Source organism: Chrysochloris asiatica, unplaced genomic scaffold (assembly GCF_000296735.1).
Source record: "Chrysochloris asiatica unplaced genomic scaffold, ChrAsi1.0 scaffold00056, whole genome shotgun sequence".
NCBI classification, from domain to species: Eukaryota; Metazoa; Chordata; class Mammalia; order Afrosoricida; family Chrysochloridae; genus Chrysochloris; species Chrysochloris asiatica.
Window position 1 is genome coordinate 14,748,767 of NW_006408574.1, and position 20,357 is coordinate 14,769,123.

Genomic DNA, 20,357 nt, shown 5'->3' on the forward strand with positions numbered 1-20,357 from the left:
TTTTTTGTTTGTGTGTTTTTTAAAAAAAGCTAAAGTGGATAAAGAGAAATACTTTCAACTGATGGTATATGGAGGGAATTATAATCAATGTAATGAAACAAGTTATATGAATGGTTGAATGTGAAACTGATGATGTGCCCTGTAAACTTTCACTCAATCCACAATAGAAAACCTTAAATTAAAAAAAAAAGTGTTTTGTAACATCCTGCTGGGGAGATTGAGACCTGCTTGTGGGCAAGGCTAAGGAAAAAGACTGTCCTGAATGGAAGAACTCAGTTCCCTGAGTATTTCTGACACTGAATTGTAACCTGTCAACCCTGTAATGGTGAGTATTGTCTCTGAGTTCTGTGTAATTGTTTCAATGAATGACTGAACTCTGTTGAACAGAGAAGGTTGTTGACAGGATGGCTTGATTGATGGCATCACTTTCAGCAGATGCCTTGCCAGTTGTGTCCTTGTATTAACTCTTTTTAGATGTTCTGCTAAGTCCCTGCACAAGTCAAGTTAGCTGACTTCTAGGCTCCTCCCATCCCCTACTCACCTTTTCATTCAGGCAGGTCATTCCATCTCACTCCTGTGTTCTTTTATCTGAAAAGCTCAATGATAGAAAGTCTCCTGCCTACTCCATGAATATTCAGGAGCAAATTACATCAAGGGATATAAAGTGCTTCCATAATTATACAAGAGGAGCTATTATCATGAGCATGCCTGGGGATGGCTGTCCTTGCCTTTGATTGCTAAAATAAACATAATAGTTTATCATATTTCATTAACATACTATAAATACATAGCTAATATAAAAAGTACAATGGCTAACATTTAATGCTTCCCACTTATGAGGCACAGCTCTATGGCCCTGACAATGGTTAACTCATTTCCCCTTCACAGCAAGCCAATCATCACCCAACATCGAAAACCACAAAACAGAAAACAGAGATAAAAGGAGATAAAGCCTGCGTACAATGGCACGGGTAATAAACAGAACCATGATTTCTCTTTCTCAATTTACATAGCTGAGGCAAGAACGTGTCAAAGACCCATCATGTTTCTGTGAAATTGTCTCGGTCCACATCCATGACAGCTGAAAGGGCAGCATCTATTTTCCTAATCTCCACACCAATATTCTCCTTCAACCATTACACTACACCACAGGTTTCTCTGATGACAAGAACTTGTGAAAGACTAATTCTCTTTATGATGAAATTCTCCCCTTGCACACCTCATGGAAGAACTCTTGGTTCGGTGCTGTAGGATCAGCAATGGACTATGAACCAAAAGGTCAGCAGTTCAAACCCACCAGCTGCTCCTTGGAAACCCTGTACAGGGTTGACAGGAGTCAGAATCAACTCAATGGCACTTCACAACACCAACACCACCCCACAGAAGTTGACAGCGCAGTATCGACTTCTGACCTCTGCCCCAAATGATGTTCCAACCATTGTGCTACAGAGTAATTTTAACAGGATTGATTTAAAAATGTGTAGAGGTGTTTCGGATGCTGCAACTGGGGCCTAGGGTACTACTGGGTAGAGGTCAAGGATGGAGCTATACATCTTTCAATATTCAGGACAGCTCCTCACAAAATATCAATAGCGTCACCATGGAGAAACTTTAGGCTGCACTGATACCATAAACACAGTATGGAGAAATGTTACTACAAGTTCGGTATCCAAGTTGTGCTCTAAATCTATGATATGGTTGTAGTTTTGGCCTGTTTCATTTGTTTGTTGCTGTGCTGAAGTGTACTTTATTTAAATCTGAACATAATCTCAGTAGGTGAAAATACTAGCTGATAGCAGGACAGGTCAGTTGTTACTATACATGGTCATTGTGGTTGTGATGTGCTGTGGAGTCAGTTCTGACTCATAGCGACCCTGTACAGGGTTTCCTAGGCTGTAAATCTTTACAGGAGTAGAAAGTCTCATCTTTCTCCTGCAGAACAGCCCGTAGTGTCGAACTGCTGACCTTGAGGTTCACAGTCTGTTACTACATGAGGGAGACGTTAAAAAAATTTCATGGGAAAACTCCAAAATCATTTCATTTCTATACGCTGGGAAGTAAGCCTTCGTGAATTCCACTTTATCTTAAGCAGTCAGACTACTCATTTCAACCTCAGAGGACCCTGAGAGCCAGTCCCATGCCTAAAGGGTCAGACAAATGGAAAATCCAGCTTTATGTACACAGAAGACCCAGACTTGATGCCAAATCTAATTGCTAACACCATCTACTGTTTGCACTATTTGAGAGAAAACACATTTGAGGTACAGTTTAAAGAATCTTCATTTTATTCATTACCCTACATCCCCATTGGGCTTCAAACAAAAACTAAATATATTAAATCACATAAACAATAAAGTTTTTTTCCCCTTAAATGGAACAGGTTTACCAGGAAAGCTTTTGTTAAAAAGCTTTCATCTTGACTAAATGGAAGCACAGATAGAGGGTTATTAAAGTCCCCTTCCATCCAGCAAGTGTATGTTGGCCATCTCTCTCCAATTAGAGTCCTGTTTAGCATATGCATCCTCCGAAATTCTCTCCAGTAATAGCTAGTGACCTAGGGGAAGTGCAGACTTAATTACATATTTCCAATGTAAAACTATTATCTCCTTTAAAAGAAAAACAAAACCAGCCAGAGATAACAAGCTAAAAGCAGACATTTCTGTGTTTACTACCCAAAGGCTTTCTGTGTTCAAAGTACACATTGGCTGGTACAAAGGAAATTTCAGTCAGCCATTTAGATAATGAATATTTAACTTGATAAGAGGATTGGATCAAATCTTCACTTCACTATTTATGGGGGAATTCTTTTTTTCTTTTGTTTCAGTAAAACATAATAGTATCCAACTCAAGTTTTACAAGATTTCCCAAAATTGTGCTGTTTGAGTCTGTTGTTACAGCCAGTATATCAATCTTCTCACTAGGGTCTCCGTTTTCGCTCTTTGCTATTGTTAGGTACCATATAGTTGCTTCAAACTCATATGACCTTTTATGTCATCCTCACAATCATTAAGCCTGAGCCCACTGCTGCTGCCAGTGTGCCAATCTATGTCACTGTGGGTCTTCCTCTTTTTTGCTGACCCTCTACTTTACCAAGCATGATGTCCTTCTTTAGGAAATACTCCCTCCTGATAATAGATCTCAAGAATGAGAGACAGAATCTGGCCATCCTAGCTTCCAGGAAGCATTCTGGCTGTACTTCTTCCAACATAGATTTTTTTTGTTCTTCTTGCACTCCATGGTACTCCATGGAGAATATTCTTCTCCAGTGCTGTTAAGTGTTGTCGAGTTGATTCTGACCCATAGCGACACTGTATATAGGGTTTCCAAGAAGCAGCTGGTGAGCTTGAACCACCGACCTTGCAGTTCAAATGACATTGTAGTCTGACACATTAGCCCACAGCGCCACACCAGGACTCTAATATTATAACTCAAATGCATCAACTCTTCTACTGTGGTCTTCCTTATTCATTGTCCAATTATTACATGCATATGAGGCAACTGCAAAACCATGGTCAGACACACCTTAGTCTTCAGAATGACATCTTTGCTCTTGAATGCTTTAAAGAGATCTTGCTCTGTACTAAGCATGACTAGGAGCTCTGGTAGCGAAGCGGTTATGAATCGGGCTGCAAGCTGCAAGGTTAGCAGTTCAAAACTACCAGCAGTTCCACGGAAGAAAGATGAGGTGGTCTGCTCCCGTAAAGATTGACAGCCTCGGAAACCCTGTGTAGGGTCGCTCTGAGTCAGAACCTACGCCACAGCACATAACAACAACAATGCTACATTCAGTTTTCCTGACCAACACCTTAATTCACAGGCTTCGATTCTTCAGTCTTCCTGATTCACATGCATATGGGGCAGCTGAAAAGACCATGATTGGTTAATGTATGGCTGCAGACTGCAGGTGACCTGGCCTCTCCTACCTTCAATCAATCATTGCCCTTCAATCTCCTGGACTTTTCTTTGCCCTTTGAACATGCTAGGCTTCTTTGAGCTTTTGCAATCACTGTTCCAACTACCTGGTTGTTCTGACCTGGACCTTTTTCAAAATGGGAAACAGTTTTAATTCTCCTAGCATGCACATGTCTGTGCCCATGGAGTTGGGGTGACCCACTCAGGCCATCTGCCTTTTTGAACTTTGTGTCTTTTACAAAGTCCGCTTCATGTCAAAGAGTCCCTAGTATGTAGTTTAGCAAAGATTGTTCACCTTAGGCATTCTGTCACAGAATTGTATTGTTTCCAGGAACAGGCACCTCACACTCTGCCTGGAAAACGGATAGCAGGTCCTCAGTGACTCCATTTCCCCAATGGTCTACTCTTGTTGGTAAGTGCCTTCGAGTAACACTGCATCAGGTTTCCAAGGAGCAGCTGGTGGGTTTGAACTGCTGACCTTGTGGTTTGCGGTCCAGTGTTGATCCTATAGAGCCACAGTAAGAACCCTGCAATCCAGCAAGAGTCCTGGTGGGATGCTATCTCCTGAGCCATTAACAGGGCAATGGCCTGTTGGGTATTGAACTAAGTTCCCTAAAAATTATGCACTGTAAACCCTAACTTCTATGTCCCTGGTTATGATTCCATTTGGGATGGGCTGTCTTTGTCATGCTAACAGGGCAGAAATAGTTTAGGGTGTGTCTTCTGTCAATCTCTTTTGAGGTACAAAAGAGATGAAACAATTGAGCAGAGGAGAGGGAGGAACTAGAAGTAGAAGCTAAGGAGACAAGTATCTTTTTCTAGAAGCAACAGACTGAGAAAACCCTTCTTGTGGCACTGTACGGTAAGCCCTGGACAGCATGGTTGGTTTAAATCACAAGGTCAGAGATTCAAACTCACCAGCCACCCCTCAGAAGACCTTATACAGGGCAGGCTGAGTCAGAACTGACTTTGTCGTTGTTAAGTGCCATCAAATCGGTTCTGACCCACCATGACCCTGTATAGGTTTCCAAGGAGCAACTGATGAGCTTGAACTGACAACCTTGGGGTTCAAACCGACTTTGCAGTCCAGTGCATTAACCTACAGCACTACACCGGGACTCCTGGAGCTGATGAGATGGCGCTTAACCACAGAGCCTGCACTCTGCATTTGGACTTCTTGACTCCTATACATAAGGTTATCCACTTGGGATAGTTCTGTTGTGGCAGCACCAGGTAATGGGGATACCTATGTGACTCATGCTCACTACCGCCTCTTTGCAATGCCTTCCAGATAAATGCAAGTGGATACTACCCAACATGAATTATATCTACTCCTAATAGTTCCAGTTACACTTATTTCTCTATGCATTTAGGTTTCTAAAAAAAAAAACCAAAAAAAAAAAAACCGACTGACTTCCTTCCTTCCTTTAGCTTAAATGTCCCCAGCAATGCTAAGGCAGGGAGCCTAGGGAAGCTCTCAGGAAGAGTAACTAGGAAAGCCAACACTGCCCCACCAGCAGGATGTCCCTTTATTTCTCCACTGTAAGCCCAGTGCCAGGAGCATGTGTAATAGGAGCTCAGTGAATGTTCCTTTAGTCCTGATACACTGGCTGCTACAGCATAATGCACTGGACTGCACAGTCAGTGGTTCAAGCTCACCAACAGCTCCTCAGAAACGCTATACATGGTCACTCAGAATAGGGACTCTACTGCACTTAACAACAACAGAAAATGTCCATTGAGTAGATTCTCATTGGGCGATATTTCTAAGAAGTGTAGTCCCATAGCCACCTCTGAAGCCCCCTGAGCAGCTATGAAGGGCCCAGCTGAGGACCACATGTAACTCAGTTCACAACATCAGCTTGATTTCTCCAAGTCTCCCTGACTGGGAGCCTAGGGGGTCTCTTGGAGGATTGAAGCCATTAATCCCCACACCCTAGCCATTTTTACAGTCTGTTTACTATAAACAGATCACCCACAAGATCTCTGTAGTTTAGTGCCTTGTGCATAAAGTGGGTAACTCCTTGGGCTCTAGGCTACAAGATCAAACCCAACAGCAACTCCATGGGAGAAAGATGAGACTTTCTGCTCAATGAAAGGTTTACAGCCTCGGAAACCTGATACATGGTTGTGACCAGTCAATTTTACTCCATGGCAAACCATTACCACAGTCTTAAACAATGACCTTTTCTTGGGGAAGAGGCAGAATATCAGCCCCTGGGAGAGGCTGGAACCTAAATCTTGAGGAGTGATGCATCCTGGGACATTCCATATAAGCTGTATCTGCTCCTACAAAGGCCCTAGAGATGGAATCCCTCTTGAAGAATTGCTGTACAAGCACCGAAATTGCCCACCTTGTGGTTCAGAGTCCACGGTTCAGTCATCAGGCTTCCCAGTTGCCATGGTGTTGTTAAGTGAAGTGGAGCAGGTTCCACCCATAGAAATCCCCACCTATGTCTATGAATAAACATGATGCCTCCTTCTACCCAAAACTGTTTAAACTCCAGCAAAGCCTTTGCTGGGAGGGGGGCGGGGGGAGTGACAGGGTGCTAGGTGTGGCATTTGTTGTTGTTGTTAAGTGCCATCAAAGTCTGTTTCAACTCAAAGTAACCCTGTATAGGGTTTCCAAGGAGCAGATAATGAGCTTCAACCACTGACCTTGAAGTTCAAACTAACCTTGAGGTACAAACTGACCTTGCAGTCCAGAGCATTAACCCACAGCACCATACCAGGACTCCAAAGTGATGTGTTGTTGTTGTTAGGTGCCATCGAGTCAGCACCGACTCATAGTAACCCGATGCACAATAGAACAAAACACTGCCCAGTCCTGTGCCAACCTTACAATTGTCACCAAGCTTGAGCCCATTGATGCTGCCACTTTGCCAATCCATCTCATTGGGGGTCTTCCTCTTTTTCTCTGACCCTCCACCTTACCAAACATGATATCCTTCTGCAGCGACTGGTCCCTCCTAACAATATGACCTAAGTATGAGAGACAAAGTTTGGCCATCCTGACCTCCAAGGAGCACTCTGGCAGCACTTCTTCCAACACAGATTGGTTTGTTCTTTTGGCAGCCCATGGTACTTTCAATATTCTCCTCTGACACCATAACTCAAAAGCATCAATTCTTCTACAGTCTTCCTTATTCACTGTCCAGCTTGCGCACGCATATGAGGTTATTGAAAATACCATGGCTTGGGTCAGGCACACCTTAGTCCTCAAGCTGACATCTTTGCTCTTCAAAACTTTAGGAAGATCTTGTGCAGCAGATTTGCCTAATGCAATACGTGTTGCATTCAGCCACTTATTTCCCCTTACTTCTGGTGTGGTGCTGTGGATCAGCACTGGACTGCAAACCACAAGGTCAGCAGTTCAAACCCACCAGCTGTTCCTCAGAAACCCTACACAGGGTAGCTAAGAGTAGGAAATGACTCAATGGCATGTAACAACAACAACAAATTTCCCCCTACAAGGCTCTCCTATAATAACCCTTTTCTCACTCTGTGTCTGTCTTCTTCATCTGCAGAAGGTAAGACCCCTCTCTCAAAGGGGAGAGCTACCACTAGAAGCCCTGGGAACAATACCCTCCAAAAGATAATGAAGTCCCCTCCAACTGAAGCCTACCCCCGCCCCTCTGCTAACCCCTCCTCCCATGACTTTCTCATTTTACCACCTGTTTTATGCCCTTCATAGCATCCTCCAAGATAGAACTGTTTATTTTTTTTCCCCAACCTTGTCTCTTCCCTTTCCCTGTCTAGACCCAACTTAGGACATATGTTCAGCGAATACCAGAGTACAGGTCTGGCTTGGCTAAGACACATAAGAAGCATTTGCTGAATGAAATACTATTTCTTTTAATTTAAGTGTTGTGACTTCAATTTACTTTGAAGAGATAAATACAGAAACTAGGAAGTTTCATTGTATCAACTTGAAATCGTTATAACTTAAATGTATAATGCCTTTTTAGTGATACACGAACAGCAGCAATTTATGTTTCTCCCTTACGCCTTTATAAGGATTTGTAGTTTTCTCTCTTCTTCATTTATAAGAAATTTAAACATTAACAACCAAAGCAAAAAAAAAACACAAAAACTAAGAAAAATAACTGAAAGTATATGTATGGTTTAATAGGTTTGTTTATGCTTTCCGTTAATTTTAGCTCAAAGTAATGTATTGTGTGCTTTCTTTAAGCTAAAGATATTGGTTTGCCCATAGACTTTTTGTCCTGTCTGGACAGGGGCCCCTCTCTCTTTCTCAAGTATCCTGGTCACCAACTCAATGTCTGGCACAAAATATATGTCCAATACGCTGTTACTAACAATTAGTGTATGTTGGTTACACTCCAACTCATGATAACCCATGGGTGTCAGAGTAGAACTGTGCTCCACAGGGTTTCCACGCTGGGCTTTTTTGGGGACGTAAATGACCAAACCTTTCTTCTGAGGAACCTCCCAGCTTTCAGTTAACAGCATCCTGCTTTAACATTTTGCATCACACAGGGTCTCCTACCCATTAAAACACATCATACTACTGTGGAGTGGATTTCAGCTCAGGGTGACATCCAATAGGGCAGGGTCGAACTGCTCCAGAAAGTTTTCAAGACTGTCAACCTTTACAAAAACAGCTTGCCACATCTCTCTCCCACAGAGTATCTGGGGACTCTGAAATCCGATCTTTCAATTACTGCTGCAACGCTGAACCCAGTGAGTCAACAGAGACTCCTAGACATTTATGACATACATGCAAGAATCAGTCTGTCAACGTCCTTTGAAATCCTAAATGTATATAAAGCTACATCTTCACATTTTTTAATAAGATACTGCTCAAATTATGAGGTTAATGGGATAATGAATAAATATCAACAGAGATCAAAGGAAGGATGCTTTTAATTTGGAAATGATGTAAGCTGATGGGGGGGGGGTGGGAAACAGCAGTATAATAGCAACTAAAATCCAGTGAAAATTTAATCCTATTATTCAAGAGGCTTTGCAACCATGTCTTAATTTAATCTTCATGATAACGCTATAAAGTCTTAGTCATTTTAATCTTCATTCTACTGAACTGAAGAAGCAAGGAAAATCAGTAGCTGGGCCGATGGCAGAGTAACTGTGGAAGAGACAGGACTTAGAGGCAAACACTCCAGCTCTGGAGCCCAGATTCTTAAACATTACTGCCTGGAGACAGTCTCAATATTACCTGAGAAATTCCTGAAACCTAACCCATGGAATTTACTGATAGACTACAAATTGGCATAGAACTAGACTTAAAAAAAAAAATATTTCGATCCCCATCAGTTTATACAGCAAACACTCTGCATGCAGCTATTGTTAACTGCCAGCAAGTTGATTCTGACTCATAGAGACCTGTATAGGGTTTCCAGGGAGCAGATGGTGAGTTTGAACTGCCAAGTTTGCAATTATCAGTCCAGCGCTAAACCAGGACTCCAAATTTCCACATAGCAGATATATACACACATACAGACACACACACATGAAACTACATGTATGTAAGTATGCACATAATAGTTTGGAAAGGAGCAAATGAAGTTAAAACAAACTGAAGCAAAGAAATAAATACAAGACGACAGGACAATGAATGTGGCGTTCCTCCCTAGGACCATTTTTCTCTCTGATTTTTCATTTCAAGAGGGATACTCGCTTGGAATTTCCTGAGTGAACTAAATAATTTAGGCAGGAGGAGTCAGGGTCCCCAAACCAGTCAAGAATATAGGAAGCATCTCCTGTAAATACTAGCTGAATGATAAGGATGAAGGAAACTAAGAAATGAGGAGGAAAAGCAATGCAGAGATCATAGAACACTGGGAACAAATTATCACCAGACCATAAAAACAACTGACTCATGGATCATTTCAATACTGATCCATCCTCTGAGTTTAAAGTTTCATCACAAATGGAGATCAGAGATAATAAATGTCATCATTATTGTTGATGATGTTAGGTGCTTTGGAGTCCATACCAACTCATAGCAACCCTATGCACAAAAGAAGAAAACATTGCCCAGTCTTGTGACAATCTCACAATCTCTGCTACACTTGAGCCCATTACTGCTGGCACTGTGCTGATCCATCTTGTTGGCGGTCTTCCTTTTTTTTGGCTGGCTCTCCACTTAACCAAGCATGATGTCCTTCTCCAGTGACTGGTCCCTCCTATGATAATATGTCTTAAGTATGAGAGACAAAGTCTGGCCATCCTGGCTTCCAAGGAGCACTCTGACTACTCTTCCAACACAGATTGGTGTGTTCTTTTGGCAGTCCCTGGTACTTTTAATATTCTCCTCCAACACCATAACTCAAATGCATCAATTCTTCAACAGTCTTCTTTATTCATTGTTCAACTTTCACATGCATATAAGACTATTGAAAATACCATGGCTTGGGTACGGCACACCTTAATTCTCAAACTGGTATCTTTACTCTTAAATACTTTAAAGAAGTCTTGTGAAGCAGATTGGCCTAACGCAATATGTCATTTGATTTCTTGACTGCTGCTTCCATGACGGTTGGTGATTGATCCTAGCAAAATCAAATCTTTTACAACTTCAGTCATTTCTCCATTTACCTTGATGGTATTTATAGGTCCAGTGGTGAGAATTTCTGTTTCTTTAAATTGAGGTGCAACCCATACTGAAAACCATGGTCTTTGATCTTCATCAGTAAGCATTTTAAGTCCTCTTAACTTTCAGTAAGCAAGGTTGTATCATCTTGTTGTACCACGGGTTGTTAATGACTCTTCCTCCAATCCTGATGCCACGTGTCTCTTTACATAATTCAGCTTCTAGAATTATTTCCTCAGTGTCTACGCTAGAGTAGAAATCCAGCAAGTCCCATTTTACTCCAAAAAGATGATTTAAATTGCACATTTGCTGACCTTACCAGATAGGTACAGCTCCACTGAAAGCAATTAAATCAGAGAGCCAGAGAAAGATCCACAATGAGGTTGTTTTGTTATTGTTATTGCTATTGTATAGCAACCCTGTATAGGAGTGGCTGGTGGGTTTAAACCACCAACCTTGTGGTTAGCAGCCTAGCGCTTACCAACAGCGACATACCAGAACTCCCAGGTTTTCTTATTTATCTATATATCTGCTTTTTTGTTGGCTTTAATAAACAAAGATTAATATTAGAATATTAACTGATGAAGATCAAAGAGCACAGCCTTCAGTATGGATTGCATCTCAATGTAAAGAAAACAAAAATCCTCACCACTAGACCAATAAACAACATCTTATCAATGGAGAAAAGATTGAAGTTGTCAAGGACTTCATTCTTCTTGGATCAACTATCAACACTCACAGAAGCAGCAGTCAAGAAATCAGACGACGTATTGCATTAGGCAAATCTGCTGCACAAGACTTCTTTGAAGTGTTGAAGATCAAAGATGTTCAGCTTGAGCACTAAGGTGCACCTGACCCAAGCCATGGTATTTTCAATAGCCTCACATGCATGCGAAAGCTGGACAGTGAATAAGGAAGATCGTAGAAGAATTGATGCTTTTGAGTTGTGGTGTTGGAGGAGAATACTGAAAGTGCCATGGGTTGCCAAAAGAACCAACAGATGCGTTTTGGAAGAAGTGCAGCCAGAGTACACCTTGGAGGCCAAGATGGCCAAACTTCGTCTCTTATACTTTGGACATATTGTCAGGAGGGACCAGTCACTGGAGAAGGATAGTATGTTTGGTAAGGTGGAAGCTCAGAGAATAAGAGGAAGACACCCAACGAGATGAATTGGCCAAATGGCAGCATCGGTGGACTCAAGCGTGGCAACAGTAGTGAGGTTGGCCCAGGATCGGTCAGTGTTTCGTTTTGCTGTGCATAAGGTCGCTATGGGTCAGTACCAACTCAATGGCACCTAACAACAACACCAATGTTCTCACAGTTAGCAGGGTGGAAGACCCAGTTCAGGGGACCAGCTTTCTGTTGGCACTGGAGGAAAGTTTTTTTATGCTTCGACACTTGGATGAGTTTCATCAGGTGGTTTGACCCATCTCTTGCCCAATCTCTGTTCTTGGTTTGCTGGTTTAATCTCCATTATATCTCAAAAGAGACTGACTCAAAACATACCCTACTCTAAACCTGCCTCATTAACATAAATAACATAATCCATTTCCAGATGGGATTATCACCACAGACAACACAAGTTAGGATTTAAGATACATATTGGGGCAGGGGCGTGGGGGAGACACACAACTCAATTCATACACAGGCTAAAATACCAGTAACAGGGCCAAAGAGATCAGTGAAATCGCTGGAATATTTTCCCTACTGCAGACAGCTGGGTGTTGCTAATTTAGAGACTTCCAAGTGAAGGGAAGACAGAGCCAGGGAAGGGAGGCTTTCGTTTTGCTACACTCCAGTAAATTCAGAAGGCAAAAACAAGGCAGGCTCTGACAAACATGGCAAACTCACTGGCTTTCTCTCTCTTCTCCTAAATGAGTAAGCCTTTTCTAACTGGCCAAAAAAAAACACAAAAAAACCCCAACAGTTTCTTTATAAATTGTACTCACCAACGGGGCTCTAACCAAGGCCTGGGTTAAGCACACATTTATCTATTTATCTTTCTTTTCTTTTTTTTTTTTTTTTGGAACATTTGACTGAGATAAGAATTCATATTTTAAACAGTCCAGTTCACCTATTTAGGAGCATCGTCCAACAGTGTTTATTATATTTAGCCCCATTTGTACAATTACCCTACTCTAATTACAACAAGGAGCTCTGACAGCGTAGCGTTTATGAATCGGGCTGTGAACCTTAAGGTCAGCAGTTCAAAACTACCAGCTGTTCCACGGGAGAAAGATGAGGCTTTCTGATCCCATAAAGATTTACAGCCTCAGAAACCCTGTACAGGGTCGCTATGAGTCAGAACCAACTCCACGGCACATAACAACAACAACAATTTTACAACACTGCTGTCCTCCCCTCAAACAGTTTACCTTTTAAAGCAGGGGTAGGGAACCTTTTTTCCTGCCAAAATTTATAACATCAATCGAGGGTCATACAAATGTATCAACTTAACAATTAGTCTTATTTATTTGGTCGAACGTTTAATTAAGTCACCCTCAACATGATGGCTGGAACTGTGGTTACCTTGGCAGGGACAAATGATTCCGAGGGCCTGAGAAAGAGTCCTGGTGCGGCATTAGGATAAGCATTAGAGTCCCTCCTGCCCTCCCCCCCCAAACCCCGAAACCACAAAGTCGACAGTTCAAACCCCACCAGTCGCTCCCCAAAAACTCTGTATGGGGTCACTATGAGTTTGATTCAACTCAATCATATTGCCCATGGGCTGGAGGTTCCCCATCACTTTTAAAGGATGGTTAAGTGGTGTGAAGTATGGGGAATAACATCCATTCCTAAGCTAAAATAAAAATGAAAAGACACTTTTAGTGAGATACAAAAGTCCCCAGTGGGAACTGGTTCTGTCTGCTGGAAATCTATGTGTATTCGAACAACGTAAGTAAGGCGTTCTTTCCATTTCTGACTTCAATTTAGAAAGTCTCACCATTTGACCTCAGCTGCTTCTCAGCAGTGATTTCTGCAAAAATACAAACCTGCTCTTCAAGCACATCTTTCCTCCTTTCTTTAAGTTTAATATTTCCTGGTGTGATGCTATTGGATAAGCACTCGACCACAGGTTGGTTTGAACCACAGTTCAAACTCACCAGTCGCTCCCTGGAAATATTATACAGAGTTACTATGGATGAGAATCAACTCAACGACATTAACAACATTATTCTAACGAGACCTAGTCATCTCCACAGCCATTCACTGTCTGGCTGACCAAGTTTTCTATCTCCAGTTTCTGGGTCCCTGGCCAGTTGTATTTTTTATTTGCTTAGAGTAAATATTTACAACTTCTCCTTCTCAAATTGGCTCAAGAAAATGCATTGCAAAACCAATAGTACAGAAAAAATGGAACTCCTTCCATTATCCATCAGAAACAAGCCAAATTAATTATCAACTGGTAATTCTAGAAGAAGTTTAAAAATTTTTTTTATTGATGCTGGACTTATGCAGATATGCTTCATATTTTCCACTGTTAATATTCAAGGGAAGTTTAATTCCAGGGGGAAAGGGTTTGTAAGGATCTGCTATTGCACAGGATTTTGTAGACAGTCAAGTTGGGAATTCAAATATGCTAAGAGAAAAACAAAGCTTATCAACCATGCAAATTGTGTTACCCTGTGGACCAAAATAAAAGAATTTTACCATGGTACCAAGCACAAGTAAATTTGAAAAATCTGAATATTTTTCAATGCTGATAAAATAACATCTAATATCTCTAGTATACCTGCTATGTTCCATCTGCTGATCTCTATGTGCTATATTAAGTCATTTCATTCTTACAGAAACCCAAGAGCTAACAGCAGTAGCAGCAGCCACATTTGAAAGAAAGGTAAACTGAGGCATAGAGCATAATGTGACTTGCTCCAGGTTATCAAACAGCAGCCAGAATTCAAATCCAGACTTTGGCTTCTGAGCACACATTCTTAACCATTCCCTTATTCTCCCTATCAGGAAATAAGTTATTGTACTGCACAGACGTCAGTCTATTATTTTTTTAATACCAGGGACATACAGAAGAGCTACTGGATACACGTATATAATAATTGTGAGTTGTATGCAGTGATTACAGCCCAGGTTCCTTATGGGTAATAAGGAAGGTCAATGAAGTTCACCAAGTGGGTGAACTAACCAATGTGAAGACTTAAACTATCAAGAGTTGAGTTCTTAACAGAAAACCAGTTACTACTCAAGAACAATCAAAGTGGCCATAGGGTAAATTAAGGTTTGGAAAGAACCAGTAAGATGTAAGCAATTTTATTTAGCATACAACTGGTCTGACAGAAGGACGCTAACAGCGGTGTCTTGCTCTACACATCTAGTTCTGTTTTGAAATAGCAAACTAGCAAAGCTACATGTGAAATAAAACTAACGAGCTATTATGAAAACTCATCCAAAAACAAAATTTCATCCCAAGATGATACTAAAACCATGCTTTACTTTGATGTATATGTCGTTTGCTGAATGAGTTGCAATCAGACTCAGTAGCTACTTAAATCAGAAAACGAATTGGTCCTGTCTGAGGAAGAGCTATTCATATTCCTAAATGTGACCTATATCTCTAGCTTTCCCCTGAGTCCACAACTCTACCATGTGAACATGCATTCAGGATACAACACACAAAAGCATTCCAAGTATTCCAGACCCAGGCATGAACAGAAACAAGCGCCAGACACAAATTTAACCTTTAAAGATAATCGGGGGGGATATGTAGGGCATTTTAAATTGAAAATGGCAAATACTGTAATTTTCTGCTAAAAGGATATTATCACAATTTTCAACCTGAGTTTAAACCAAGGCTCATAGAGTGCTCGTACTTAATGCAACACTATACTTAATACTTCGCGATGGCATTTGCCACAGCCAGATTATAATCCTGACTCCTCTACTCTCTGGAGTTAGTCATTTCAAAAGGAGGCTGAACAAATGAGATTAACCTGGTAAATTAGAGTGGTCTCCATCAAGACCCTGCAAGCTCTCATCACCACACAGTCCTTTTTCAGAAGAGAAAAAAAAAAGAAAATACGAAATCACGTTATTTCCCTCAGTTCTACCCCAAATGCTCAACTGGCTCTGATAAACTCCTATTAAATTTTGAAATATAACTCTTGAGCTCTTGGACGAACACAATAACAACAACAACAACAACAATAAAAACAGTTCAATAAAGGAGAAACAGATATAACTTGCTGGGCTAATGAAGGCATATGGAAACATACAAGTAGCCCAGGTAATAGACACCTGAGAAATGTTAACTGCACGTGAGGAGGAAGAAAGCAAGTTTATAGTGGTTACAAATTGGGAAGCTAACCTTAAGGTCGGCAGTTCCAAACTACCAGCTGTTTCGTGGGAGAAAGATGAGGGCTTTCTGCTCCCGTAAAGATGTACAGCCTCAGAAACCCTGTGCAGGGTCACTATGAGTCGGAACCAACTCCACGTTACTTAACAATAACAACTTATATCTTAAGTTTCGTCTCTGTTTCACACTCAGGCAATGACATGAGTTAATTGGCATAATTTAACAGGGTGACCATGTAGACCCCATTTGCCAATCGTTCGTTAGACTAAACTTTAGTTTCTAGCTCTAACAAGTGCTTCCTTCCATCAACCACAAGTAGCTTCTGGGAGACTACTACTGGCTATCCTCCTTTCTTTGTAAAATGGACCCAAAATATGGCTAAGTTTTCCTCTTTCACCTGGACCTCTCAGGATACACAGGCTTTGTCAACAAAGCCATGTGAATCATTGAAGAGAAAACAGACTAAATCTAGCTGAAGTAACAAGGGCAAAGTGAAGCAAAGTAAATTTGACGAAGCAACAGCTGTCACTCCCGTTTGAGTTGTAATAGGAAGACTAAGGGACTAGGAGAGAATGTTTACTTTTTCAAGTTATACCTTGAACTTCAGAGCTGGTTCTCACAGAAACATACAACATGGTAAACACACCTTAATTTAACTAAAAATTGCCAAACAAGGTTCTGCAATTTCTTCCATAGGATGGCAACACATAGCGAGTGTGATGTAGAGGGAGAGAGAGAAGGGAAGGACAACAGAAGGAGGAAAAGGTAAAAAGCTCTGTGGTAAAGGGTCTTCTTCAACTCATTCTGTTTAAAGCATGTTGTTTTCAAAAATAATGCATCCCTATAAATAAGAGCACATGCAGAGTTTTTGTTGTTTAGTGCTGTGGCATGTGTTCTGATTTATGGTTTTTGTTATGGTTATGTGTGTGCCGTGGAGTCACTTCTGACCTTGAGGTTCACAGCCCAATTCATAACCACTACACTACCAAAGCTCCCTTTCATAATGACCTTTTAAACGGTTGCTGAGGAGTAGCTCGTGGATTTGAACCACCAACCTTGCAGTTCAAACTGACCTTGTAGTCACAGCGCCACACCAGGGTTCTGTAGTACAGGCAGAGGATTAACTCATAATGCAGTTGCTAAATTTGCAAAAACTATAATGAGTGCATTATTTGTGAAAAGATATCGTACTTATTTCTTAAAATCTTGACATCTGCTTGCCACTTCCTTCCAGAGAATAAGCAACAGTACAGCTGTTGAACAGAACATTTTTTACCTATCTGGAAGAATAGCTTCATGGATATATGATAGTTATAGGAAGGGGCTTCCAAAAGTTCACAAAAAAATGCAATGCAACGATAATGGACTTTTCCCACAAATTATTTGAAGACTCCTCAAATCTACTAACATTAAGAAAATCTCTAGGTGCCATCTGGTATTATAGTGGGTTTCCAGGCTCTTAATATGCTTTTGCCAAAACTTAACAATAGTCAAACAACTTACTTTTTCACTGTAGCCAAAACAGAAAAAAAATAAAGCCATCTGCCTGATTTTCTTTCTTTTTTTTTTTTAATGAACTAAATACAGACTTCAACTTTAAAATGGGTTTTGACATAAACTACTTTAAAGTAGCAAGAGCATCTTATATTTGGGTCTTTTCCCAGTTCATTACGTATTGGCATTATTCTAGAAATTGCTTGGCTTCACCTTAAACCAACAGTCCTAAGTGCTTATTTGGAGACTATATATATTATAAAGTAGAGAACGCTATGTTCAAAACATGCATGTTACACACACACACATATTTATACCCCTATGAGCATATTCCCTTTACTCGTTAAAAAGCATTTTTTCTATAAATAGAGCCCCTACTTACATAAAGAAATTGGCTGTTATTGAGAGAATTATTGTCAAAATGCAATTAATACATAGAAGTCAAGATAACACAGTGTCCTGGTCTTTGAAACACTCTTGCTGTTGTTGGTAAGTGCCATCAAGTTGGTTCCAACTCATAGCACCCCTGTATAGAGTTTCTGAGGAGTGGCTGGAGAGTTTGAACCACTGAGCTTGCAGTTGACACCAACTTGTGACCCAGTGTTTATCTTACAGTGCCACCCCAGGACTCTGAAACATACTTAGTGTGAATCAAACTTTATCTCAAGGAGACAGACACAGATGTTACACATTTTAATGATTCCTGGGGACTCCCAAAGAGAATGGCCAACTCTCCAATAAGCTAAGCCACCATCAAGAATCCAGACATGCCAAGTGAGTATAAGACCCACTCTCACTCCACAAAGGCCAAAAGCCAGATGGGAAAAATCAACACAAGAAAACATAGTAGAGCTAATGCTGCTGTAACTGCAAAGGCGATATTATCTTCTCATGAACTGGCAAGTTAATTGACAAATATCTCAGTTTCAGAAATCCAGTCCCATAACACAAACTTTGGGAGGTGCCCGCCACAGAATTCTCCTCGCACTGAACACGCCCTTCATCCAGCCACAAAGCTGTCAGTTCGCTTGATTTGTTTGAGTCCTGTACTCCCGGACAGCTGTCGGAAACAGTACGTGAGAACAGCTGCTGTGACAGCTACGAGGGGCTTGCAAGTTTAATTGGGCTCAATGTGACATTGTGCATTTTTCCAAACATAGAAATATCCACAAAACCAAGTCATTTCTAATGGGTCTGAACAAAGTTTACTTATTGGCACCACCAACTGGTTACCCTTCCATCTGAGTTACAGGAGCACTCTCATAATATCTTGGCCTCCAGGTTGGTAAGGTTGTGGAGGAAAAGCAAAGCAAAAATACAGTAGCAGTTCTCAGATGCATAAGAAAAGGAGCAATAAACAGAAGAGGAAATGACAAGGAAGCCCCATCAATAAACTCATTCAAAAGCTGGCTGGTTGCCAAGGAGGACCCCACAGTGTCTCAGGATTTACTTCCAAAGGAAATGTATTCAGAGGCCTTGAGCCTGGTGCCAACTGCAAGCACACCATTCATTACCAGTTACAGCCCCTCAGAGAAGAGAGAATGCCTTACTCTCAGCTTCCGTGCAGAGAAAGAACGTGAGCAGCAGCAGCGGCCTGGCGAAGCGTGCCATCCTACAGCGTGGTAGCAGCATGCTCAGGCAGCCTGGAATCACTGCTTCCAAGACTGAGTGAGTCTGTTCGTCCGAAATTTCAACTGGAACACTTTCAGAGCCTGCAAAAGGGGCAGGTAGAGAAAGGAAGGGAAAGAAAACAGTCATTTAGATTTTGCTCACTCTCTCCCCTAGATCCATCCCCACCACAGCATGAGGGGCACAAGCCATTGTTCAAATATACAATACACTGTCCTGGGTTGCCTTTTTGGTACACCCTGGGATCTCTTTTCAAGCCAACTACCTTGCATTTCCTTCTCTGTGTCACCTTTGGAGCCACTCTGAGTAAGGAACTGTCAGCTCTGATGAAACATTACATGGAAACCTCGTTGAGGAGAGCACACTAGTGCTACAGAAGACATTTCAGAAAAGTTCCATCATGCAGGATAAAAGTCTATTACTGACAGAATAATGGAAGCCGCTTTGCTGGCACCAGGTAAAATGGCAAAACTAATTCACCTTCTCCAGCTAAATGGTAGAGGCTGGAATTTTTCTACTAGCACATTTGGCATCTTCCCTAAAGACGCATCAACATTCAAGTCTAGTTTGGCTTTAGTAAGTGAAAACAATAGTTAGCATGAGCCTGTTTGATTTAACAAGATTTTTATATGCCTCTTGGGCAAAGGCTTAGTTTTCTCAATCTTAAAATCAAAATGTCGTAACTATTTTTAGAGAGCCTACTGTGAGCAAGACATCCGAGAGTGTCTCAGTGTCAAGGGGTACAAAGGTGTGTTAGAGTTCATCTTTGATGGGTTCCCAGGTTAATAGGGAAAATATGACTGCTACAATGCATGCAAGTTGCTGATGATAAGTATCGTCCAGTCAGTTTGACTCATAGTGACCCTGCCTGCAAAAGGTTTCCAAGGAGAGGCTAGTGGGATCGAACCATTGGCCCTGCAGTTAGCAGCCCAGGGCCTATCCTACAGCATCACACCAGATCTGTTGCTGTTGCTGATGTTGTTGTTGTTGTTAAGTGCCATGGAGTCGGTTCCGACTCATAGCGACCCTGCACATGGTTTCCGAGGCTGTAAATCTTTACGGGAGCAGAACACCTCATCTTTCTCCCACGGAACCGCTGGTAGTTTCGAACTGCTGACCTTGCAGTTCACAGTCCGATTCGTAACCACTACGCTACCAGAGCTACTGATGTTAGGTGCTATGTAATCTAGCCCGACACATAGTGACCCTACACACAACAGAACGAAGCACTGCCTGTCCCTGAGCTGTCCTCACACTGGGGCCCATTGTGGTCACTGTGCAGATCCATCTCACTGGGGGTCTTCCTCTTTTTCACAGACCCTCCACTTTACCAAGCCCAACGTCAGGAAGGACCAGTTGCTGGAGAAGGATATCATGTTTGGTAAGGTGGAGGGTCAGAGAAAAAGAGGAAGACCCCCAATGAGATGGATTGGCCAAGTGGCA

The 20,357-nt window shown here is 41.5% G+C and overlaps 1 protein-coding gene across 4 annotated transcripts in view; it reads right to left on the reverse strand.

Annotated features, from left to right (window-relative positions):
- Nucleotides 1-18,939, reverse strand: part of LOC102812524 (receptor-type tyrosine-protein phosphatase delta-like) — a 560,069-nt gene extending 541,130 nt beyond the window's left edge. For all 4 annotated transcript variants that reach the window (XM_006863766.1, XM_006863768.1, XM_006863767.1 and 1 more), the window contains exon 1: nucleotides 18,836-18,939. In XM_006863766.1, coding sequence (XP_006863828.1) covers nucleotides 18,836-18,917 — 82 coding nt within the window. In that variant the 5' untranslated portion in view covers nucleotides 18,918-18,939. The remainder of the gene's footprint in view (nucleotides 1-18,835) is intronic.
- Nucleotides 18,940-20,357: the final 1,418 nt, after the last annotated feature.